This window comes from Trichogramma pretiosum, unplaced genomic scaffold, assembly GCF_000599845.2.
Source record: "Trichogramma pretiosum strain Unisexual culture from Peru unplaced genomic scaffold, Tpre_2.0 scaffold93, whole genome shotgun sequence".
Taxonomy (NCBI): Eukaryota; Metazoa; Arthropoda; class Insecta; order Hymenoptera; family Trichogrammatidae; genus Trichogramma; species Trichogramma pretiosum.
In genome coordinates, this window is record NW_019640795.1 from 104580 (window position 1) to 130922 (window position 26343).

At 41.9% G+C, this 26343-nt stretch overlaps 1 protein-coding gene across 1 annotated transcript in view; it reads left to right on the forward strand.

The window, feature by feature from the left end:
- The window catches only part of LOC106653280, a 58470-nt gene that overhangs the window by 31160 nt on the left and 967 nt on the right, over window positions 1–26343 (forward strand). The window contains exons 2-14 of the mRNA XM_023457959.1: window positions 4129–4302; window positions 7805–7941; window positions 10611–10899; window positions 11149–11528; window positions 12221–12373; window positions 12791–12985; window positions 13545–13939; window positions 14511–14804; window positions 16373–16552; window positions 17852–17999; window positions 24305–24574; window positions 24692–25035; window positions 25721–26262. Of these exons, the coding sequence (XP_023313727.1) occupies window positions 4129–4302; window positions 7805–7941; window positions 10611–10899; window positions 11149–11528; window positions 12221–12373; window positions 12791–12985; window positions 13545–13939; window positions 14511–14804; window positions 16373–16552; window positions 17852–17999; window positions 24305–24574; window positions 24692–25035; window positions 25721–26087 (3326 nt within the window). The 3' untranslated portion in view covers window positions 26088–26262. The remainder of the gene's footprint in view (window positions 1–4128; window positions 4303–7804; window positions 7942–10610; window positions 10900–11148; window positions 11529–12220; window positions 12374–12790; window positions 12986–13544; window positions 13940–14510; window positions 14805–16372; window positions 16553–17851; window positions 18000–24304; window positions 24575–24691; window positions 25036–25720; window positions 26263–26343) is intronic.

The window sequence follows — 26343 nt, forward strand, 5'->3', positions numbered from 1 at the left end:
GCGCAGTAAAAAGCGGCATCGGAGCGAGCCGCATGCCGGTATACACGGTGCTTGGTTAATTGATTATTATTCGAGCAACTGTGCCAAAATCAGTTTATCGAGTCTATATATAATGACGGGAAAAGAGCCTAGTGGGTGAACGAACCCTGTTGTGTACAGTCGAGATCATCGGCAAACAAACATCGATCTTCTTTGTCCCGTCTACCTATGACTAACGACATGTTTTCGATGATTAGATTAGCGTCCTTTATGCTCTCGCGAGTGGAATCGAAGGAAAAAGCGATTCGCTTAGCAAGGCGTCGATGCGAGAGCACCGTCAGACACACGTAATCATCTTATTGCGGTGTTACAGCCGCCAGGGCGAAATCCATCATTCCTCGGGGCAGTAGCAGCTTCAAGCAGACGAGCATTGTACGATTTATCGGCGAGCCGCCTTATCCGTCGCGATCCCTCGTATACGTATATAGTGCTCAGGAGGAGCATTGCGAACGGAAACCCTCTCCGTGACCATACGCGATGTTATCGGATCGGATTTCGGGACGCTTGAACGCGAACCGAAGCTACGCGCGCCGCGCGATTATCTTGGCTTGCCTATCGGTAGCCGATCGGAGCTGCATGCCGTACTCGCTGTAATTAAGTCAGCCACGCGACGCCACATACTGTACTACTGCTGCTCTGATATCGACTTTACCATTCCAAGAAATCATCGTCTCGTTGCTTTTACAATTTTGAGCTCGGGTCTACAGACAATTTTCCTCCCTAGAGATCAGAACAAAATTTTTATGCACAAACTTTTGGCTTGAATTTTTTTCTTTGAAATAGAGTCAGTTGCTCGAGTTTCATTTTGAAAAATTCACGCACTTTTGAAAGCTTGTACAAGCATATAAAAAACAATATTGCAATATTTAGCAAGTGAAGGGAGTCGATGTCAAAAAAATTATTTTTATACAATCTTTTGTGTTCCATTAGAAATTGCGCAAGAAAGATGAGCGAAAATACTCGTAGAAGAAAAGTAATTCTGCGGATAAGTTCTGTATAAAGCTTCCAAATATGAAGCAGCTGAAAAGATGAAGTCATATAAAGAAGTACGTCTGAAAGTTCTTGCTCGGAAATGGACCCGTCTTCGTCGTCGTAAGCAGCGCAGCAGAGAACATCTCGAGCGAGGCCGAAATAAGATCTAAGGGTACTGCTCGCGATGGCGCGCAAAGTAGTGGTATCAGAAAACTTGGAAAAACGCGACTCGCAGCTAAGCAGCACGAGTTTCTGGTGCTGCTGCTACTAGTGCGCTAGCTCGGCTAGGGGGATGTAATACGCGCTAGGCTCTTTGCGTGCTTCGCCGGCGCTCGAGTGCCAACGAGTGTAAATGTACACTCGGGTATTGCGTTTACACTCATCAAGCCGGTCTGGACGAGACGACTTTGGCGCGCGCACCTACTTTTTCGAAAAGCTTTGTAGCCGCGAGACGTGGTATTTTATATGTATATACGGCGCTTTGTGCGGGCGCGCGCGAGCTTGACAATACGCGCCCCGCGTCGCCCGACGTTGAATTTATTTTCCATGAGAAACGAGGAAGCTTCTCGCAAAACAGACCGAGAGCAGCTCGATTCTCGATAAACTCGTACAATGCATATGGTTTACGGCCCGGTCTTTGTGCGAGACGTCTAAATAAATTGGTATGAACGATAGACCGTACGTAATCGAGCATGAGATCTCGTTTCCTGCAACGTCCCGGAGAACCAACAAATCCTGCGAGGAATCGATCTAAGCATGCGCTTCCCCATGAGCTGCACCTGAATAGTCCGGCCTGTAAGACAGCCATGCAGAGCAGTGGATTATTAGCACGAGTGCGCGGGGATCTCCATTTATCAGGATGATTTGCAACTTTGACCAACGGCCAAACATGTTTTACCGCTTAACTTCGCTTCAGTACTTATCTTCCTTCTTATTACTCTAGCGCGCGCTCTCACGTCTCGCGGATATACACTCTGTTTTTACCCCTTTTATTCCCTTTTCTAATGCCCGATTCTTCTTGCGTTTCTTTCTCTTTTAAAACTACTCCAACATCTCTTTTTTAGTGTTCAAACTCACGTGTGATTTATATAACGTGCGATCGAGAATACTCGGGTACTCTATTTTTTAACCATTCCAAAACAATCGAATGAGAAGAATTTTTTTAAAGATTTTCAAACAGTTTTTTACCTGTTTAGAAATACAACTCCAATCTCTCCTATAAAAATGGCATTTTTTTAAAACCTTGTTTTTACTTATACAATTACTTTGACTTTACCACTTGCACATTTACTAATGAAAGTAATCGCCATCTGGCGGAAAAGGCTGGTATTAATTATGATTGGACTTTCATCAATTTTTATGTTTGATTTCCCATTGAATTATAATTCAATTTAAGGTTTTTCAACAGTGTAAATTCGTTTGATGATTTATCTGATATCAACAAATATATATTAAACACGATAAAAAAGATAATATTTGTTGTAATTCGAAAAAAATCTTGAAGAAATAAAGTCAGTCTCTAGCGTTCGCTCAACTCATCCGCAAGAGAATCCTCTTGACGATTGAACGCGCCGGCAAGCAAAAAAAATTCGATGAAAAAGAAAACTTTCTTTTTAGCTCCGTCGTCTTTTCACTTTTACTCTAAAAAAATGTCTAGCACACAACTTCACCTTTCATTAGAGTTTTCTAATATATGCTTCTCCTTTATTTATTTTTTGTTTTGCCAGAAAACACATTGAAAAATCTTTTTGACTTTTCAAAATGGCACAATGTCGAATTGGGAAAAAAAATAGTTTGATCTGTTAATATCGAAATCAAAATAAATTTGATCGTCAAACGGAGTCAAGATTGCAAATTCAATGGCAAATGAGTTGCAGAATAAGAAAAATAGCTTTCAAGGGCCTTTACGGTCAATCGATAACGGATTAAATCAACACAACGCATAGTAATTTTGAACTCGTGCCGTTGCAGGTATTGTTGATGTAAGCAATGTATACACACACGTAATTAAAAGAGTGCTGGAGTGCGGCTAATGAACGCCTCACTCGGCAGACTGCTGATTTTGTCTTGCTACCTGTATGTTTTGGTTCAAAGCCAATCGAGCAAATTGCCGTTGCTCCACTAGCCATCAAACTCTGCTTTCTGTAACTAGCTTCGACCTCTATGCACAGCGTGTACACGGAATGTAGTACATGTGAGGATACGTATCGGTCTTGTTGTTTGGCTTTTTTATTTAGAACGGCCTCGTAAAAGATTTCTATATCGTATAAAGGTATGCATCGGTTGATCTTTTTGAATAACATTTGAACTTGTGAATTTCTAGAAGCTGGCAATGAATCCACTATTGAAATTAAATTCTTCCGAGTTAAATTCGCCGTTAAAAAATTACTTTGCTCTTTTAGTTTTATTGTTATCTACAGTTTCAGAATGAATTTGTATGCTGTTTAATTGTCAAGTCAAACTCAAAGACTAGGCTGAGTTTTCATTGAGTTGCCGAGCTGTTTTCACGCTTTGCATCAAGTCGCTTCGTTTGTACTTTTGGGTTCAGCAAACACGCGATGACAACGTTGTAGATAGAAGCAAGAACATACTAGCTGCGTTTGAGAACGAGATGTACGTGCAGCAGTCACTTGACGTTGCAGAATAGATAAGCCAGTCGTGTTAACTGCATTATAAGCACAAATTATATAAATACATTGCAAACCCCGTATATTATCTTAACAAAATTTGCGGACACAAGAATACCTCAGTAGTAGATAATTTTTTCTTGGTAAATGTCAAGTTAAAAAGTTTTGTTCTCTTGAAGTTTTAATAAACGCTAATGTCAATATGGAAATTAGCCCATGATTTTGGCAAAGATGTCAATGTAATGTAACATAGGATGTTTTCGAACTGAAAACTTATTTTTAAATTAATCATCAAATTAACAGGTTGCAACTAACAACGAATTGATGGATTCCCAATTTCTTGAATAATAAAAAGAACATTTTTTCATTTCACTCTATTCAATGTTAAACAAAGTCTTATTTCTTTTCGATCTCATTGATGTTGTAAAGTAATCGATAAAATCGTATGCTCCGAGACTCTTAATTTATTTGATTTCAATTTTAATTACAGGTCCATGCTGGCTCGTCTACAGTAGTGTTTTACTTGTAACGACTGCGACACTCGTACTGTCTTGCCGTCAAAGCGAATTCCGTTGCAACAATGGCCGCTGCATCTATCTTAATAAGGTCTGCAATCTCGTCGACGACTGCGGTGACAAAAGTGACGAGCAACAGCAGTGCACACGTAAGTTTCACCCGGACGCATTTGAAATTTAAACCCTTCTTCCTAGTTCACTTTTATATACGAAAATCTAAAATTAAGTACCCAAGTTAAGGAGGCATAATGAGTCACTAAATATTTTTTTGACTTTCAAAGTGATTGTATGAGCAAAAATAAAAAAATTGATCATTCGATGCATTTTCATAATTTTGTATTATGATGATAGTAGATTTAATAGAGTAATGCACATTAGAAAACAATGTGTTCGAGTCAATTTAATATCACCCGTACTCTGCGCCATTTGATTGTTGATAGTAAAATGAATGAAGTACTTTAGTTTGTCAAAATATAAATACGCAATCGATATTGTATCAATTCTATGTCGCACAGTAGCACCGAAACAAAGAATTGATTGTTAAAAAAACTATTAATCCTCGTGAACGGTCATCAAAAACTCATCGGATATTCATTGTCAGAGCGTCATCATTTTCAGAGCAAACGGACACGCTTGGGCAATCGATTAAAATTTTCGTGCTTACGACCCACGCTTGCTTACGACCTCCAGCTCGCAACTACAGTACAACTGCGACTAATGCCTCGGCGCTTGTACGCGCTGCTTCTAATTGGAATTCGTTATGTACGCTAGAAGTTTGTTCAACCTCAATGCGTTTGCGCACATACCGTTGCTTTTCCATTACAAATTAATTCTTTGTCTTATATTTTTTGAAAATTTTTTCGGAATATTTTCTGATGACTTAAATATTGGCCGACCGATTTCATAATATGATTCGACGCTGGTCATTTTCATAAGAATACGGTGTTACCAATTTCAAATATCTAGTAAAACAATCAATGTTTTTCAAATTAAATTTTTGTATAGCCGGATTTTTAAATTTATCTCCAAATATATTAATGAGATAGTCAAATGTAGCAACTCGATATACTTGTTCTTTAACAAGTGGTTCATAAATCGGCTTTTCACATTTTTGACACCTGAAGATGGAAATCATGAATGTTTTCATTTTATCGTCAAACGAAAGTATGTGAACTTACCTAACAGATACGCTAATAAGCTGAAAATCGTTAGGTTTAGTCGTATCATAAACTAATTCCAAACCCGAAAAGTGATTGGTGACATGTTGTACCCATTTATTTTTCCAAAATCGCATTTTCACATCAGATTGTAGAATCTTTGAAAATTGTATATAAATCAATGTTGTTTATAATTTTTTTTAGTTACGAAAAAAATCTTACTTGGCGTAACTCATCACCGGTCATTTGAATAATGTTGATTACGTTCTCAAATGGTAGAACTGCGATTGCATCGGCATAAGTGACATTTCCAGCTGGTAATTTACTTCCGATACATCCCGACTTTATCCAAGCTATAGATGCATGCGTCCAATGTTTTGGATTATCGGTCAAATTACGAAACTGCAAATGCATAATGGTAAATTTAGCGCTCATCGAAACATCTTTCAAAAATGAATAAGCGATGTTTGCCATGACATACAGCTTCGACAAAGCTGTCAGTTATGAAATTTCCTACACCACAGTCTTCACCAGTCCAGCAAGAATTCATGAGCCCATCATGGGCGTAAGCAACCACTTCATTACCGATTTGATTTGCAGTTTTGGCCCATGGCCTCATATATTCCAGCATTTCTGGGCCTATGCATCATTTAAAATTATTAATTATAGACAAATATAAATACAATTTTTCCACGAATCCATTTTTTTATTTACTTACACTAGTTTATTGCTTCAACGTCAGTTTTATTACGTGAGTCCAAAAAACTCTATATTATTGATGAAATTATTCTGATTTAGTAACAAAAATAGAGTTACTTATTTAATCCAAACATTTCAAAAAAATCACCTAAAGTAAGAAAATGGATGCAGGACTTACGTTTGTTTCATTTTCGACAAAGCACGGGCATACATATAATATACAGTAATCTGTTTCTATTTCGAAAAAACATTTGAGCTCAAATTTATTTAATCTAGTATGCTTTTCTCCTATGGGGAAAGTATAGGATTACTCAGGCTACTCAAAATGGATTAAAATATAAAATATAAATGTACGTGGACTTTTGGCCGAAAATTTTTCGGTAAAACCTGAAATAACCAATCAAGTTAGCTTGATTTGACAGCTTATGATATCTAAATAATATTTTTACCCATACTTCATTTCCTCTTAGTAATTATACATCGATGAATATAATTTCAAAAATTAAATAAAATCTGATTAAACGATTCAAATATATTTTTCTTTAGATAGTGATAGGTAATGTTTTATGACATTCAATATATTTGCTCATAAAATCTTTTCAATCAGTTAATAAACAATTATTAATCAGAGATAAATATGAGTGAAATGTAGCAAATTTAAATTAATCTGTAGGGACGTTATTGTATGTAATTTTTTGAAAATGTTGGGGAATGCACGTAAATGGCGTTCAAAATTTGATGACGTATAAATATGGAACAAGACTATCGAAATACCATCAGAAATAATTTGCAACATGACACGTTCGAAAATGATACAACTCGGTGAGATTTTGCGTAAAAGATAAAGCGTCGTCATAAGTTTATTGACCTATGTAGTTTATGACAAAGAAAACAGTCGAATTTCTTGAATCATGCTATACGTATCTTTGGTTTGATTAAAAATCATGTTTCGATCTAAAATCAATGTAAAAATAAAAAATGTAAAAAATTTTGTGGATCAGGATGTTTATATAGTGACACTTTTTTTGATTCGCCTCAAACGTGTAAAAATAATGTTAGAAATAAAATTACTGAAAAATTTTAAGCATACTTATGCGCTTCAGCCTATGACTTTTCATAAATTTTTGTTGATTAAAAATTATTTTTGATTAATTTGATCGTTACTTTGGGTATGACTTACTGTAAACCAATTCAATTAACTAATGACATACATTTGGTTCTGTCGAACGACTTTGACGGCGTTTGCTTACTTGGCACTGTCAATCAAACCTTCGAGTTTACTTAAAGATGTTCAAGCGTCAAATGCATTAATTTCGTTGCGACAGAATGAGACTCGCGTAGTCGCTCATTTGTAAGGGAAAAGTGTTCAGCCGCAAACTGCTTGACGTGAATTTTTTATTCAATTATCAAGTTACGCGGCTGCGATCATAACTCAAAGCAGCTCGTAAGTAAAGCTGTATAGAAAATTACCCGGCTGGGATCGTGGGCAGCAGTATTGTTGAAAGAATTACGACTTCTGGCGCGCGAGAGCTTCTCATTCGTTCGACGCGCAAAAACACTCGCTCGCGTAAATCAAGAGTAAAGAGTTTCGAGGAATAAAGAAACATCGAGCTCAAAGTAAGAAAAACAAGCAGATAAACCGAGTTCTGAGCTCCAGCTAGGATCAGAGTAAAAAATCAAGTCAGACTTTATAGCTGACGGCATTGAACGTAAATTAACTATTATCGTCTTATGTGTATGCATCTAAATTGAAATTTTCATGTTGAGTAAACAAAAAAATTTGCTTGTGTTTCAGCATGCAATAAAACATACTACGGCGATGTTGGTAAAACGTATGATCTCGAGCTTCACCGGCCGAAAGAAGATAAGGTGCCTTACGTTTGCAAGCTCACATTCAGTGCCCCTGGCGGCATCCTCGGTGACATAGTCCAGGTAAATATAAATATTACACGGCAATTCGCTCGAATTCAGAAAGTAATACGAGCATGTGCATAAAGAATTCGTCAGAAAACATATTTTCATTTTGTAACGAACAAAGGGAGATGATAAAAGTCGCGGGCAAAAAATGCTTACATTTCAAACGGCTGCGCGCGCGCTCGCTCGCTCGCTCGACGTGCTTTGGCGTTGTCAATTTTAATCCTCCGTCGCTGGTATTTTCCACCTTTTGCACCTTTGCTCCCGTTAAAAAGAGTTATACACACGGATAGCTGGACTATTTTCAGGTGCGCGGACACGCGTACTTTAGCCGAAGACTGGTGCTTGAATCCCCTTTTCGAGTTAACGCTGGAATTTTTTAATAACTTCCAACAAAAGAATTTGTGTGTGTTTGTGCGTGAAGAACAATAAACGCGAATACGCATATTGCTCGAAAATACAATCCTAAGAATGAAAGAAAAATTCTGGCTTGGCAGTTTCTTTTTATATGTGTATATATGCGCTCTTTCATCGAGTTTGAGGTCACGCCTACGAATGCACGCGATGCTCATTTTACAAAAAGCCTCGATCCAACCGAATGAATGTTTCACATTCGAACAAAAAATTTTCCAACTTCATTTATTGCATCCGGAAACAGATAAAGTATCAAAGAGCTGGTATTTTAATCTTGGTATTTTTCTTTTTTATTCGGAAATTAAAAAACGGATTTTATTACCGATCGATACAGCTATGGCCGACGCTAATGCAGTTAAAGGAAGCGGACATTCGATATGCAGATGTAAAATCGCTGAAAAGTTTTGCGTACGTATATTACATCGCGTTACACTGCAACGATTCGGTAACGCGGAGCGGAATATGAACGTGGAAAGAGAAGGAGGCCGCGCGTACGGAAAAGCGCCTCACCTTCGTCGCGCCGATAGGCCGTACGTTATATATCGATACGGTTGTGCCTAACTCGTGATTTTTGCGCTGGCAGGCAAGCCGCCCCCTGAGCACGCTCCTCTCTCGCTGAGTGCCGCGCACGCGACGATATCGGAGAAATGCTCTTCTTCCTGCCACGCGCGTCGAATTTTTGCGCTTCTGTTTTCCGCGTCGTGTGTGCCTTTTTTTCTTCTACTTTGGCAGCTCAACTTCGCCCCTCTCTGCGTCGTCATTATACCCGAGGCCAAAAGAGCTTTCAGTTGCTGCAAATCGCCAAAGGAGGTACGCCTCGTCTCGCTCGAGTCGGCTCACTTAAAATTTCGTCCGTAAAAATATGGAAACTTTTTGAGAGCTATAATCTGCAACGGATATTATGTTTAAACACTTGCTTACTGCAGGAATTTAGCTTTTCGTTGACGATTGAACGCGCTACTCGGATGATTCCCTGTTCATGATGACTCTTTGGCGATACATTCCCCTCTACCGTCGACTAGCCGTACGCATTAATGTAATGCGATACACAGAGGCTCTGACTACTTCAAAATTGTAGTGAAAATGTCAACAATTCAGTTGCAAACTATTCTGATACGTACATGAAATGTGAAGATACATTTATACAAAAGAGAAGTATGTCTCTGAATTCACACCGATACAATACGTAATAGTATTAAACTTGTTATATTAGAAATAAAGTGCAATTAGTTATTGGAGCTGCAGGTGGTAGTAAAATATCTGTGACAGTCGCATCGATAATCTGTCAATGGAAATAACTCGTTTGTGTTGAAACTCTACATGGTTAATTGTAAATTAATGATAGATTTGAAAAAATTCTAGCTCGATTTTAGTGACTAGAGAATTTCTACTATAGGAATTGTTAAAATTACCGTATCAAAAATACTACAAAAGGATGTGAATATAATGGAAGCTTACTACAACAAAGAGAAACGTAAAAGTCAAATCTAATCAAGTTTGATACGGACTTTTATCGCCGAAAAGTTCACGGTCTTTATAATATCCTTTTACAATTTATAGTTATTTTTTGTCGTACAAATGAAAAATATATGAAAAACTAACAAAATTTTGTATAAAAATGTATCATTTTGAAATAGCACAATGTTTTATTTCACACTTAATTATACATAAAAATAGAAATAATCATGTTTTCTGAAAGAAACTCTTTGTCAATGCATTGTCAGCGGTTATTTAATGTTATTCAATGCCTTTGCAAGCTAAAATGACGAAAATTTCAATCGCTATTTTAGCGTACATATTTTAGTGTAAGCACAGACAATGCATCTTAAGCGCGAGAGAAAAAAACATTTTTCCGTCCCTCTGCATTCGTGACTCGTATCGTCGAGAATTAAAGGGGGTGATGGCCTCGTTTCCTCGAGAATCCAGCAGCTGCGCGTGTCCTGCTGTTGCTACAACGCCTGACTTATCGTACTTTTCACGCGTGGGTGTAGTTTAGCGCAGGATAGCTCTCTTGTTCGTCTCGTTCGTACCTCTTACGAAATTCACTCATCAAATTTGCATCCGTAAATGAATTTACGTAGCCTTGAAAAGGCTAGAATTATTCTCCGTGCTTATTTCGGCTAAAAAGTACTCGAACGAACATTGTCATTCGGTCATAATAGCCGAGCAAAGCTCGAAGGATTATCTTGCCGTGCAGACGTCTATGTACTCGTGGATGCGCGCATTATCAGTCACACGACAGACGCGATGATGATTTTGGTTGATCGTTGCAGCTGACGTTCGACAGCTTCACACTCGGCAAGTTCGTGTCGTTCACGTCGGCGGGATGCCCGGACGGCTCGCTGCAGATATCGGAGATGAATCGGCCGGACGTGGGAGGCCACTGGTGTGGAACGACCTGGGGACCCGCCATCTACTACAGCGAGACCGCCAGCGTCTCCATAACTCTGAGGCTCTTCAGGCTCAGCAAGGATCAGACCGGATTCAATTTTGACTTTCGCATGGCCTACAAGACGATTCGACGCTCCGACGCCGTCGTGCGATACAATAATCCCTTCGTGGGTCAGTAACACCTAGCCTATTTATTTACTCGCCGCTAAACTTTTCAAGTCGATACCTTTACCACCAACTCGTTATACTTTTTTTTCTCGGCAAGAAGCCACGATGAAATTCTATACTTCGTTCGACGAATATATTATTTTGTAAATAGATTTTACCTTATAGCCACTTTGAATTGAATGTGACTTTTGTTTTAGTCTCACTTGCTCTTGGAATTAATGTCCTGTACTAAATGAACATTGATATTTTTAGTCGTGACCAACCCACCGACCAAACCGCCGACCACAACGACGCCCAGTCCAACAACAAACTCGACCGCGCACGTTCCAACGAACAATGCATCCTCGTCTGTATCGCCGGGGCTAACTTCGAAAACAACCAAATCGCCGTTAACGAGCAAATCGACCAGAGCCCCGACGACTTCTGTGCCTCCGACGAGCTCGATTTCCACGACGCCGCCGACGACGACGTCCAAGCCCACGCGCAAGCCCAGCAGCGAGCAGTATCTAGGCGAGCTCATATCCGGCACCTACTGCTCGAAGACGTTCAGCGATTGCGATAAGAAGAGGTGCAGGCTGCAGTCGCCGAACTTTCCGGGCCTCTATCCGCGCAACCTCACCTGTTATTATGCGGTAAGGCTGCTCTCTTCGAGGCCATATTTTTCGAGAACAAAGTCTCGGTCCGATACTTTTTTGGTAATAGAATAATCAATTTAAACTTCGCGTCGACTCTTGCATAGATAGTTTATACACCATAATTACTTTAAAGAAACTATTGAGTTTTCGAGTTTGAAAGAAAAATGAAGAGGAAAAATATCACTAAACTTTGCGTCTTACCAATTGATATTTAATTACTTCAATTTCTTAACATTGTGAGATTTTTTTTGCTCGTTACTTTTCTCCTCTTGTTTCAATAAGTTTCGCGCTTTTGTTCATCAATGTTCGATTATTGAAAAGTACTCACATCCCGCCTTTAAAAGCAAGCCTCGCAAGTGTTTGTTTTGTGAAATAAAGTTAAGCTCGACTGGAGTAAAAAGTTTTTAAAAATCGGGCGTATAATGCATACAGGAAATTCGGCTTAAAACGTCTCTGTATTTATCCGAGCGAACGTCCTTAATTAGGACGAGTGCAAATTTACAAAGCCAACAGATGGTGCGCGCGCCTCGAAGCCATTACGATTGCCGAGGCATTATATAATATTTTTCGATCGAAAACGTCGATTTGATTGAGGCGCGCTGTGCTGGCAAAAGCTGCGCTCGTCTCGTCTCGCCTCGGCTCGGGGATTCAGCGTACCGTAAGTTTAAGATATGATTTTCCATTAACAGATACGACAGCACGAAGTTCCTGAAGGAAAGCATCCCTTAATATCGGTGAGACAGACTCGAGGTCAGTTGATTGCTGTGCGATCGAAGCCGCCTTCGCAGGCCGAGCCACCGCCGAGGGAGCTCCGCCTCTGGGATGATTGCGACATAGTCAAGGTACGCTTATATTGAATTTGTCACTCGCTCGTTACATACTTACGAGTAAGTCGGAGACTTATGCTCGTTTTCCCGGGGAAAAATACCCGCGGCTTTGTATATGTATGCGAGTACACGTCTTAAGGCGCGGGGCAACGAGCAAGAAGGAGGCGTCGGAGAGCCTCGGAGTGATATATAGGAATTGTTCTGGCGAAACATTATGAGGTATTTTTGTGCAGTCGCTCGAAAGGCTCGAGCTGCCGCAAATTAGCTCGGTCCGCTTGCGGCTCTATATGTATATAATGTTAAAGTTGCTGGCCGAGTAGCCGAGTAGCCTCGAGTTGCGCGGCGTTATATAGTTATATGCGTTATAGTTATAGGCGAGCTCGCGCGAGTAAAAAGGGCTTTTCTCTTAATTGCAAAATTATGCTCCGGCAGGATCACGTAACGATCTACGACGGTTATAATACGATGGAGCCGGTAATACTGAAGTTTTGCGGGGGAGGCGAGCCCTTGCCCGAGGTAGTCAGCAGCGGCAAGGACCTGCTGGTCGTGTTCACGACCTCGCCTTACGGGACTTTTCTTCATCCATCATCGCCGCACTCGCTTCATGGCTTTCAGCTGGACGTGCAGGTGACTCTTACATACACAGACACACACGCACACGCCCACCTCGACACAGCCTCGTATATATATACGTATATACAGGCGTTGCTCCGACAAAGGCTGGAAATACCTCCGCCTCGGCAGCTACGAGCGTAATACTCTTACGCGCGTCGCTGCTCCTTGGCTATAAAGTATGCAGCCCTTAATCGTGTCGTAATATAATTATTACCTGCCTTTCTTCGAGCCTGCAACATGCGACTGGTATACGAACGGCAAATTAATATTAATGTACACGTTTATGTTTTTTCTAGCGCCGAGTTGACATTTTTTCCTTGAAAATTAAATTATTTATTTCACTATTTATTTTATTTTAATTGATCTGCAGCCGAGTGTCTTGTGCCGACTTTTGAACTTGGGAAAAAGTACTTTACTAAATGAATATAAATTGTAACGTTGATCTTGACTTTGAACGCATTTGCAAGCTTGCAAGAGTTAAAAAGAAAACCCGGAACCACTTCATACTACTCGTACAGACCGGATATAAATAAAAAATATCGATTATTGAATGTGGATTAAAAAAACTCAGGTGAAATTCGTGGACGCCAACTCGTCGTCGTTCACGCGAAACAAGCGCTGCGAATTTTGGCTACGAGGAAGCGAGGGTGGCGTGCTGACCTCGCCCCGTCACTCGCTGCCGCGCAACACGACCTGCCTGTACCATCTTCGCGGCGAGGACACGAGCTTTCCGTCGCCCACGTCGCCCCGTCCCATACCGAAGTTCCCCACCAAGGCCGACATCAAGTGGGGTCGCCAGCAGCCCCTGCAGCCGACTCCGCAATTTCGAGTCTGGCTGTCGGTGCTCAAGTTCCACGTGGCCAACAGCCTCGCCCCGGCGGCCGACGACGAGTGCTCGACCAGTCTGAAAATATGGGACGGCGATATGATGCCTTTGTCGACGGGCGAGTGCAACGATATCGCTTGGTGAGCCCGCACGCATGCCAGCTAAATTAATTCGTGAAATTATTTTCTATAATATTTCAAACATCGAAGAGATCGCGGTAATTTCCTAAATACCTAGATTTTTAAACCGTACGTCGTTTTAACGGAAATGATCGAATAATTAAATTAATTTTTAATTCGATAAAAATTGTTAATTTTGGACTGAAAATTGGAATTCTTTTTCAATCGCTCGTAATAATTATATTAATTAATAAAAGCTATTTTGCAAAATGAATTCCTTAAATTCCTACAACAAATTCTTTTGTTGTGACGATTCATCGAAGAGCTTGTAGCTTCATGAAAAATATACAATAAGCGAGAGGCTTTTATCAAAATATATAAATGGAATTTGTAATATCTGCGTACGAGCAAAGAAAAATGAACTATTCCAGTAACGAGTACCCATCAATGTATTGACTTGATAAAAAAAATGTTAGAAATGAAAAAATAAGGTCCCTGTAAACGATGCTTTTGGTACAGGACGTATATTTTATTTCTACGTTATTTTTTCGTAAAACCTCACTGATATAAGATTCGAATTTCAAATCCACAGCGAGAAACAAAACGAGAAGCTTCTGGGCAGCAGCAGCGGTAGCAGTATCAGTGGCAGCGGCAGTGCCGTAGCCAAAATCAACGGCAGCAGAGCCGCCACCGGCCACGGGGCCAGCGGCAGGCTGTCGAGCAACGCCACCCTCATGGCCCGCTACTGCAAGGACAAAGTGCCGCGCAGCTGCGACCACGTGATTCTGCAGAACACCAGCCGACCGTGCAGCCCGGCCGAGAGTTTCATTTCCTCCAGCGGCAGCCTGACCATCGAGCTTTTCGTCTCCGAGACTACTGCCCTCAGGCGAGTTTCCTTTCCTTTTCTCTATTCTCGTCTCTTCTCTTCTCTTCTCTTCTCTCTCTTCTTGTGCAATTCTACGAGTAAACGGATACGTTATAGGTACGTCGCGTAATGGATATGTAGCCGTCGTCGTCGTTTCTGTCCCTTGCGGATTCGGCCACCGAAATGTGCATCCAGTCGTCGCAACGTCGTCTACTACTGCCGCGCTGCTGTACATATCCGGTATAAACGTATATAGCTGGGAGCGCGAGCCGATTCTATACGGAGAATTTCTACTTTACTTTATTCGCTTCGACGTCGGGAGCACATGCTCGCACATTCGCATACGTCGACGTACATATATATACATTCGCGAGCGAGCGAGAGAGAGAGAGAGAAAAACTTTGAAGCTCAACTAGCTCGGTGGCAGCGAGTTACATATTGGATATTTGATAGCCACATCGAAGAGCTATAGAGACTCTCTCTCGCGCAGTATTGCTTCTTCGATTCTTCCCTTTGTCTTCATCCCCTCGTCTCCGATGTAATCTTCATCGTCATTTGTTTCGAATTGCTCCCGAACGACGCCGGAAAAAATCGTAAGGATGAAAAACGGAGTCGGATGAAGAGCTGCTGCGCGCATGCAGCGCCGGCCCGAGCGTTCGACCTCCTTTTTTCCGAGCAATTTTTCGCAGCGCAACATCGTCGAGGAGGAAACTTTTTTCATTTTCACCGAATAATCTAATAATCTTCTTCCAACCGTTACCCTTTGATTCGTAATTCTCTTTGGTCGCGTCGACTTGCGCCTAAATTGCGCGCCGAGTATTCAAAACCGTTGGAACGAAAAGAATATTTGTCGGCCGAATGCTTGTAACTCACGGTACGTCTCCCTGCACTTTGTGTAAAATAAAATGCATCGGTGCGACGTACCTATATATTATACTCTTTCGCTCTGACGACTGTTTCACGCAATATGCCCACGGTTCAATGAAATTCAGTCCGAATTACGGTCGAGCGCGTCACGTTTGAAAGTTACTTCAAAGAAGCGGCAGCAGCAGCCAAGTAGGCGTTAAGAGAATATCATCTCCGGCGCGGCAATAGGCGAGAAGTTACGCATAGTTGTCATTGGCTGATGCTGCAACTCTCTCGATGCGCCGCGCTACATCAACGAACTTGCTCGTGCGTCGAGCTGAAATTTTACCCTGTCTCTCTCTGTGTTGCAGCAGTAAGCTCGACGTCGAAGAGTCTACGATCGACTTTCATTTTGAAATTTCTCCAAGTAGTCTTTGTCGCGTTTTCTCTCTTTCTCTCGTTATAGGTATATATTATCTTTCGAGTTAGCTTTGAAATACAGCACGCGGTACAATGAAGTGCACCGAGAAGAGCGAGAAAAAAAATATAGTCAAGAGTGTAAGCGCAAAATACGTTAAACTACAAAATGGCACTTGGCCGAATGAATTTTTTTTTTTTTGTCTCACAAAAGTGCGTTTCAAATTAAAAAGAGGAAAATATTTGCGCACTCGACTACGAGCGGGCGATGTAACGCGCGCGACGAAAAAATATTCGAAATGTTCAACGAATTTCGATGTTTGCAGGCCACTCGACTTCCGAGCCCTCTTCGAATTCGTCGACCTCTACCAGGACGGCGATCCGTACGGCGATACGCCCTGCTCCCGGATCTTCTACAGCCGGAACCGCGACACCTACCCAGACCGGAGATTCCGCGGGCCAAGGGACATATTCCTTTATGGACGAGGCGGAGCGAAAAATTTAACGTGAGTATTATAATGTAATTTTTTTCTCTCTCCCTCTTCGTGCTCGCCGCGCAGCTGCAGCACGAGATAGATACGTATTTGATTGCTCGATGCGCAGCGAGCGTCGACCCTTTCATACGATTATATTCACTCAAAGCCTCGAGCGGAAAGAGTTAAAAAACACCGCGAGTCAGCTTTAAACATTAAAAGCTTAATCAGATAAGACGCTGCAGTGAAGTATCGCACGTGAAATTTTTACAACCGCACGGACTCTGGCACTGCGCTGCAGCTGGATTCAATAAAAAAAAATATCCTCGTAAAAGTACGTATGCGCCGGTATTCACAGCGCGAGTCGAGAATATTATTTATCGGGGACAAATATTTAATAGAGCAAAAAAATCGATGCGCGGCATCGTGCAGCGGCGTATGAAAAGCGAAAACAAGCCGCGTCGTCGCTAGTTATGCTTTTCTCGGTGTATCGGTGTATATACAGATGCGATGCACACAATCGAATGCGCACAGCACACATCCCGTACGTGTGTAGCTGCAAGAGCTGCTGCTGCAGCGGTTACAGCTCGTAACCGGCTACCGGCTGAGCTTCGGAATACTACGTAAAATATATAGTAGCTCGACTCGCTCGCTATCAAGCACCTTTTATGGAGCTCATAAAGTTAGTCTTTACGACAAGCGCGGCTTAGAACTTTCGAGGTATTTAAAATTATATATATAAATATACCTGCAGTGCGAATTTTCACTTGAAATGCTTCCGCGCGGACATTGCATAAAACTCGAATTTCCTCGCGCATTTTTTTCCTTTCTCTCCTTCTTTTTTTTTCGATGGACGTAAGAGGGTGGAATTTTTTATGCCCTCCCTCCTGCTGTGACAAAATGTCAATAGTCAGCGGAATTTCGGGCCCGCGAGAGAAAACAAACAGAGAAAGTATTCGCGTCGAACCTGTTACATATCGATCGGCGCATAACAGAAATGCGTAGAAATGAGAAGACGCTGAATTCCTCGAAGTGCTGCGAATCGTCGCGCGCGCGATCTTCTCTTATGTACGTGTATACGGAGAGGCGCACAATGATAGCTCGTAGCTGATTAACGAACTCGCGCTGGCAGCAACTCGAGGCACTAATTAATTTCCTATCAATCCCAAGTAATAAGACGAGTCAACGTGTAACTTAACCAAGTTTCTGTAGTTTTATTAAATTTTGCAATTCTCGAGGATAGGAGGAGCACTTCGAGGATTTCGTCTCTCTTCCAGCTCTTTCTCTCGAGTTTGAATGTAAATTGAGTTGTTTTTCTCGTGTTGTTTACAGCTGCGTGTACCGCTTCGAAGCCGAGCACGATGAGGTCGTGAAACTGCGCTTCAACAAATTACTCAACGGCAACCGGTCCTGCCGGAGCGTATCCAGCCCCGACTACAATCGTCTCATCTGCGTCGGCTCCAGTAGCTTCTCCGTCAAAGTAAGTCAGCAATCGTCCGATTGCATTATACATATTATTATAAGAGCGACGAAAATCTGCACAGGGTATACGTTGTAGACTCTGGTTGGCGAGAGAATCACTGCGCGAAAGCAGCTTCGCAGCTAGAGTTTATCGCGCGCGCATCAACGCCGAGATAAACAAAAATAGCCTCGCAAGCACGAGGAACCGACTGGCTATATGGCTGCGGAGCTGCTTGCGCGCACGATAATGACAGGTCGTGTAAGGGCGTTTGCCACACTAGAGCGGGTACGAATCGGCGAGCGAGCGAGAGCTCACCTGTGCTTTATATAACGAGTCGAAGCAATGAAGAGAGAGAGAGGACGTAAATGGAACGACAACGATGAGCTTTTATTCACTCGCGCGCGGCCGGGGGGGTACGCGATGGTGGAGGGTATTGAACGTAAGCTCGACGAGTCGTTTATGTACCATGATACAGAGCGCTGCAATTGCGCTATATTCTCTTCGCGCCGCCCGCTACTTTGTCGGCTGCTGCGTTTCCGCGCAAGCGAGCAACTATTATATAATATCGCCCGCGCGGGGCGTGAAAAGTCTCGCCGAGCTGCCTATTTGTCTGTGCCACAATAACCGAATCGCTCCAACTTCTCCTTCGCGAGCTCGCGCGCGAGCGCCTCATCAATTCTCGCCGACTATAATACACAGACGCTTTGACTGCGCTCAACAGTCAGTCAGTTTTAATGCTAAATAATTGCAATTATTATTCATTTTCTTGAGATTTTACTTCCCCCCTTGATTTTTTCATGAACAAATATTTGCTGCGACGACGAGAAGAATATTTCTGAGCTTATGAGTCTTTGAATGAATCTTCGTTATTTATGCTAGCTCGTTTAATTACAATAATTCTATAAAGTATCAATTTTATATCGACAAAAAATGAAGAAAAAATCAAATCGGTATAAGAGCTTATCATTTGCGAGCTTTCAAGCACGAAGACTGTAGTATTATTTTTCATATTTCAGACTCTAGTGTTACCGAATAATTACACGGCTAAGTGCTCTAATGAAACTCATTTTCTGAGGTGTCTGTGTTCATTTTCTTTCCTATCGTATCCGTAGCTGCTTTTACGACCTAATCGATCTCTTTGGAAATTTTAGCATCACTTGAGCTATCGTATTACCGAAGCTCCTCGCTCGTCAAAGAGAGATCGAGCACATTTTAACTTCTATACGTGTAGGTTCAAAGCAGTGGAGGCCGATATTCCATTATCAACATTGGCATTGATCTGCTAAGTCATTAGTTACAATCAATGCCTAAGACTCATTCAAATATACTCTAAAGAGCGAACTGTATAAATGCGAGATAGATAGTCCAGTGATTACGAAGGGAGCTATTAAGTGTAATCAAATCGTATCGATCGGGTCAAGATTTTCTTAAGGGCTAACAGGCGGCTTAATTATTTTTCATTTTTCAATTACAGTAGTAGGCTGTAAAAGTGAAAAATAGTGGTTGCGATACAAGTACCATAAATAACACTTTTTAGCACAGCGTAGTTTAGGGCCCAAGCGCAGCGAGAATCCTAATAGCTGGGCCGAAAAGTGTCCCCATGACACGATTATCGTACAACATTTTATAGCACTGTGCTAATGCCCGCATCCCTCTATAACACGAACTGAAGACCATTCCCCGACGAAAAATATCTCCGATACGAATTTTTACATGTAATAATTGAACCCCCGTAATACGAATTTAATCGTAGGCGAAGCTACAAGAGATAAAAATAGTTATAATATAGTAATTGTTATCGGGAAGGATTAGAAAGTCTAAATCCAGCATAGTGGGGATCACTCGTGCATAAGAAAATTCGAGGAAATAATATCAATATGGCACATGACTAGGCATAAGTAGCGCCACGTGCTTCTACACATAACTCGACGCATCGATCGTCGAATTGGTTTTTTCTTTTTTTTAAATGGGGAACTCAAAAGAAAACTCGATTTAATCGAGTTTTTTCGAGCAATCTCAGACCTATAAACTAAAATTCTGAATCTGACTCATATATATTTTATACTTCGAACGATCGTGTGCTTATCACTAAGAATATCGGAACTCATTTTTTCAAATGTATTTATTTGAATTATTATAAAAAGTCTACAGAAATTTAATAAAAAAAGACATAAACAATGAATACGAAAAATGTTTAACGTCATCACGAATTCTTTCCTGCAGCTGCTAAGCAAATATTGCATAAATCTTCGTTCGATAATTGTTCGATGATCATCTCACAGCAGAGAACCGGCAGTCGGTCGTGTATCAGCTCCATGAAAGGATCCAGAGCCCAGCTCCGGAAAAATCCTCTCGATAGTTTCTCGCACAGATTTAATGCACTTAGTTCCTGATACTTATCCCACTGACGACACAATTGGAATGAGCAAGCAAATTTCCAGTAGTCCTCATATGTGAATAATTTTGCCGCCTCTTCGGGTTGTAGTAGCACAATTTCATTGAGCGGCAGACTCGGACTTCCCCTTATTTCTCTTCCAGTTTTGTACATCCTCTCCTCGTCATCTAGATAGCTTTGTACATGCGATATGCCCGGACAGATCCTGATATCTTTTGCCAATTCTGTGAAGGCATTATGTTCGTACCAAAATTGATGAAGATCTGCTGAATTCTCGAACAATTTGTACTCGGCGAAACATTTCATGATCGTCAAGGCGTCACTTCGCTTCAGTTGATATCCTCTATTCTCAATTCGTTCGACAACGGCCAACGCCCCGGACGCTATTCTCAATCTGCAATTGAACGTAATTGAAGATGGCCTCGATTTAGATATTTTGGTGGCAAAATAATCACTTGGAAAAACGAATTTACCCAGATCGGCGCCATGCTCGAAGAGAATATCAATGCAATCTGGACAGAGATTCGCCACTGCCAACTGTAGTGGTGTCCGGCCCAACTTGTCCACCACGTCGACTTGCACCGTCTGATTCACTTCGTCGCAGATTTTGAAAAATAACTCCATCAAACCGGTGTCATAATAATCGCGTCTCATGTAAAATAGGTGCAAAGGTGTCGATCCCTCGTCATTCGCCAGATTCGGATTGGCGCCTCTTCTCAGCAGCATTTGAGTAACATAAACGCTGTTGTTGAGCAGTGCTAAATGCAATGGTGTATTACCGAACTTGTCACGAGCATCGATCGGCAACGGCAGATTCAATTCGTCACTGATTTCGAATAACATCTTCGGCACTGCAGGAACTCTTCTAAACCCGGAAGTGTATTTCTTGCTAATAATGTGCAAAGGAGTCAATCCCTCCTTATTGGCTAAATTAAGATCAGCCCCATTTCTCAGCAATAGTTCAAACGACTGCTCGTGTTCGTCCAACTCCCCGTCGCCCGACAGAAACAAGTATAGTGGTGAATCTTCTGTTTCTAGCCAGAGGCAATTAGGATCTGGGTTCAACTCCTCGTGGCCAAACAGAACCGAGTGTAGTGGCGAATCTCCTGTTTCTAGCCAGAGGCAATTAGGATCTTGACCGAGCTCGAGAAATTTCTTGGCTTCGTCCACATAGCAATTCATACAGGCCACATGGAAATGCGACAGTCCAGATTCGTCGGTGTAATTGACGTCGTATCGGTTGTATATATCAAAAAGATAGGAACAGATTAATTCATTCTTTTTAGCCGCAACATGTACTGGTGTTGTGCGACGCGACGATGGCTTGCCGTCTCCATCGAGCTTGGGCTCGTCCTTATAGCCGGTGATAGACAGGAAGCAAATGAAATCTTTGAATTCTACCTCATGCTCAAAATTGATGCAATCGATGGCAAGACGCTCGACGTCTTCGGAACTGAAAACGTCTTGGACATTTGGAAGTAGTGGGGTTGGTCCGACACATTTTTCGATTAAAGGATTAACTTGATAGATAAATTTGCGTCGCTCATCTACGAGCTCCCAGTTGGTATGTTTTTTTAAACTCTTCAATGTCTCTAAAAATTTTTTTTCATCGAAACTTGCAGTGGATCCGTCTTCGAATGTGTCCATCGTTCAACTCGCTCAAACACAATTCACAATCACTTGTAACTTGAAATGTACATGTATTTTATTCTTATTTTAAGAGAATCGCTTGCTATATCTGTTGGATGTTCACGCTGCCACGTCGTAACCTGTACTGATCTTTTACATGCACTACGATCTGTATAGAGAATTAAAAACTCGTAGGTGAAGCTAGAAGAGATCAAAGCAAGTAGCATATGTACAGTCAGAGTCATTTTGAATTCGGTAATGAATAGAAAATGTAAATCTGGCGTAGCGAAAGCCGTTCGAGCTTATGACAATGTTATAATGTCAGTAGCAGATGGCTAAGCGTATGCAACGCCTCTGTAGACTCACAACATTCAGTTGGTCGGTAGGAGAAGCATAAGAGAAAGTAGAAATAATACAGAGACACTGCAACTAGGCTGCTTCTACACATTAACTAGGTCATGAATCATCGAATGGATTTCTTTTTTTTTAATGGGGAACTCAAAAGAAAACTCGATGTAGCCGAGTTTTTTCGGGTAATCGCACACTCCTACTAATCATGGTCGGTCAATGTAGATTGTAGATCTTTCAATTGAATGACTTAAGCAAGTGTGGTTAAAGTGTTTAGTCTAGGGGCCAGTGGGCCTACCGTGGTCATGTGTTCTTTGATGGGTGCACCAATGTTTTTCTTACTTATTTTGGGCTGCTAAAACCGAACTTCTATAGGTACATATCGCTAAAATTGGTCATAAAAAAGTGGCCAATAAATAATTATGCAATGACGATGAAATTGAATTTTTTGCTCCTAAAACATTTATTTAGCATTTTTGGGTCATTTTAAACAAAAAAGTACTCTTGTCTTTTTTTCGTAAACACAATGGTTTACGAGAAAAAAGTGATTCGAATTTGAAAAAATGCCGCTATTATTCATGTGGTCTCGCAGTACCACACCGAGCAGTATTATTTAGACCAATCGCTAAATTTTTAACTTGCTGTAAAACTACCTAAACGTATTTAGGTAAAGGAAAAAAAACTAATGGAAAAACTTTAAAGTCGATTATCTCAAAAAATTCATTTTCATGATTTTTATAAATAGTTTAGATCGAAAGCTCAGAAAATTTCCCATCGATATAGATGCTTTCTAGAGAGGGTTTTTTTGATTTTAGCGAGATATAGCGAGAGAAATAAGAAAAAACATGGTTTTTACATGGGTATAGCATAGTTATCTGTTTATAATTTTTTTACAACCAATTTTAGCGACATGCGCCATAGAAATTCAGTTGCAGCTGCTCAAAATACATAGGAAAAACTTTAGTGCACCCATAACACAAGACATGGCCACGGTGGACCCACTGGCCCCTAGACTAATATGATATAACTTTTATGAATAGATTCAATGGCGGCCGTTGAGCTTTGGCTCGGAGTCGTCTATGCGATTATTTGCTATAATTCTGGTCAACTTCCGTGCGGGTATATAGTATCAAAGTTATTATGTAATGGCAAGTGTGAACAGTATCAGAGCATAAAATCTATTTCGAACTTGCGAAACGTTCTCGCGCCCCTCGAATGTTATTCGATTATTATCTAGACCACCGTGCGTGACTCTGTATGGAAGTTTAGATTTATGACTTTATAAAGTTGACTAATGCCTACACGCGTATTCGTTGGCAAGAATTTTCGATCCAATCGCTTAGGGGATGAATCGACGTCACGCGGAGTCATGAATACGCAAATAAACGTAAAGCTATATGATTGAAATTCGTGTCACAGTTGAGCTATGCGCGACGTCGCATTACTCTCCAGTTAAAACCGAATTGCCAAACAAGTGATATATACTTGTCTGCGGCGAGCGTGCTCATTATAGGTAACTCGTGATGAGGGAGCAGCACACAGACAGCAGAATCGCTTTTATTAGAATTTCAATGAAGCTTTGATGTAGGGAAAGGGAACTGTAAATTCCCGCAAGTGTTACTCAGCTAACCTTGCAAAAAATAACTTTTTTACGTAAAAACAAAAATTCAAGTCCAAAAAATTGATACTAAATTAAAATTGAGCGATTGGTTACAAGTCCTAATTAAGAGAGCTGAATATTCGCCAAATGTGTAAAGTTATCTAGTAGCGACGCCGAGGCGTAATGTCAATACGCGCTCCTGACCGAATGAACGATGATGGACTTTTAGCGGTGTATATATGTCAGAGAATCGTACCGGACCTAATCACCTGTCGCGCGTTTGTCCGGCCGATCGAGCGAAGTTAAATTCAAATCGAATAAAATGCATTTGACCGTTGTCTTGGCTCGCAGGTAATGGAATTGCCGTGGCCCAATGCACCGGCGATCCAGCGCGACTGCTTCTGCTCGAATCGCTCGCTACCCATGAACTTCAAATCCAAGTCAAACATCGTCGAGGTGCACTTCGCCGTTCACTCGATGACTTCCCTCGACGACTACAAGAACGTCTATTTCGAGGGTACGTGGGACTTTGCGAAGGCCACGCCGTGCGTCGACAAGCGGCGCGTTCGAGGACCCTCGGGCGAGATAAAAAATCACTCGCCCAGCGAGGACGACGGAGACGTAAGTGCTCGAGCCAATTTGCCCCGGCATAATTTAGTACCTAGTCGCTCGACGTACATATACGTCTACTATATATAGATAGCTGCGATCGTAAAACTTGGTGAAACTTTTGCACAGCAATACTGCGCGAGCCATCCGTGGCTCATCGAGCCCGGACAGGACCAGTACCTCTACGTCAAGCTGCCCGGGGCGTACGCCAACAATCGCACCAAGTGCGAGACGAAGAATCGCATCGTCGTGCACACGGCCGGGAGGCTGCGCGCCGCCGTCTGCCCCAGGCCCTCCGAGAGCATCAGGGGCAACGTCGTCGAGGTGTTCAGCGAGGGCTGGAACATACCCCACGGCAGCAATCCGTTCCAGCTGCCTCTGGTGGTACAGGAGGCGCCCAAGAGCATTGCCATCGAGTACGTCATGCACGAGGAGGACTACTACAGCGTCACCTGGCTCGAGCTTACCCGCAGGTAGTTACAATTGTCACATCTAAATTGTTGAAAAAAAAAACCTTTAATTTGATGCAGATCGAATGTAAAATCAGACATCAAAATTAAAGTTAAATAATACTGCATTTCTTTAAGATAATTTTGTATGAAATCTTCGTAGAAAGCAAAAAAGTCGTTAATTCAATCGTATACGTTATATCAGGGCCGTAGCCCAAAAAAATGTTCGAAAGGGAAGAGGGGGTTACCTGGGTTACTCATGGAGCTCCAGTTACTATTAGTGGTTACGGCCCTGCGTTATATTTAAAGTAAAAATACAACGAAAAAGATTTATATTAATACTCGGGTTTAGTCATTTTGTTTTAATTTCTTTTATGAAATTTCTGTCGTAATTAATTACAACCTCTACCACTAGATGGCGAGAACCCTAATATATTCATATCTGCGGGTGGTAAAGTTGAAGTAATTATATAAGTGAAGACGAAAAAGAATTAAAATTAATGTATTATATTTATAAAATTTAAAAAAACGTTCGATTAAATTTTTATTCAAAATTCATGATTAATTATTCATAAAAAATATCAAAATTCAAATCACATTAATTTTAATTGTTTTATACGAACATGAATTCATTTTCTACGTAGTATGTAGACTAAAAAGATTTGTCCTCGAAAGATATTGAAAAGTAACTCTGATGCTAATAACGCAGGCCTGCCGTGATCGCGGCGCTGGCGGGCATGCGACTGGACTTTGACTGCGAGCACCGCTGCCCCGAGCTGGACGCCTGCATCAACGGCTCGCTCTGGTGCGACGGCACGAGCCAGTGCCCGACCGGCTACGACGAGGCCCTGACCCACTGCTCGATCCTGCTGCAGCTGCCGCCGATGCACCTGGGCCTGGGGGCCATCGCCTTCATCTCGATCGGCGGCCTGCTGTGCATCGCCTCGTGGCGCATCTGCCACCCGGGCCAGGCGGGGCCCGGCGGCGTCGTCGGCTCGCGGCTCCACCCGCAGCGCCGCCTCAAGAGCATCAGCTCCGAGACGGCCATCATCGACGGCAAGGAGGTGATTTGCTGACACAGCGAGAGTTCCGTGCGCTACGTCGAGATCGATCGCGTCACCACGGTCTGACGCACTCGACCTGAGACCAGCGTCATCGGCGACGACCACGACCACCACTGCCACGGACATCTGCTTCGGCGTCGCTTCCTTCGTCGGCTCTTCTCCTACTAAGCGCCTTCGTATTTCGGGGGTATACCATACGATAATTCTCTCGAAAGTAAATTTTCGTAATCGATCGATCGCAGACTAATCCGGCTCTTCGTTCTTTGCA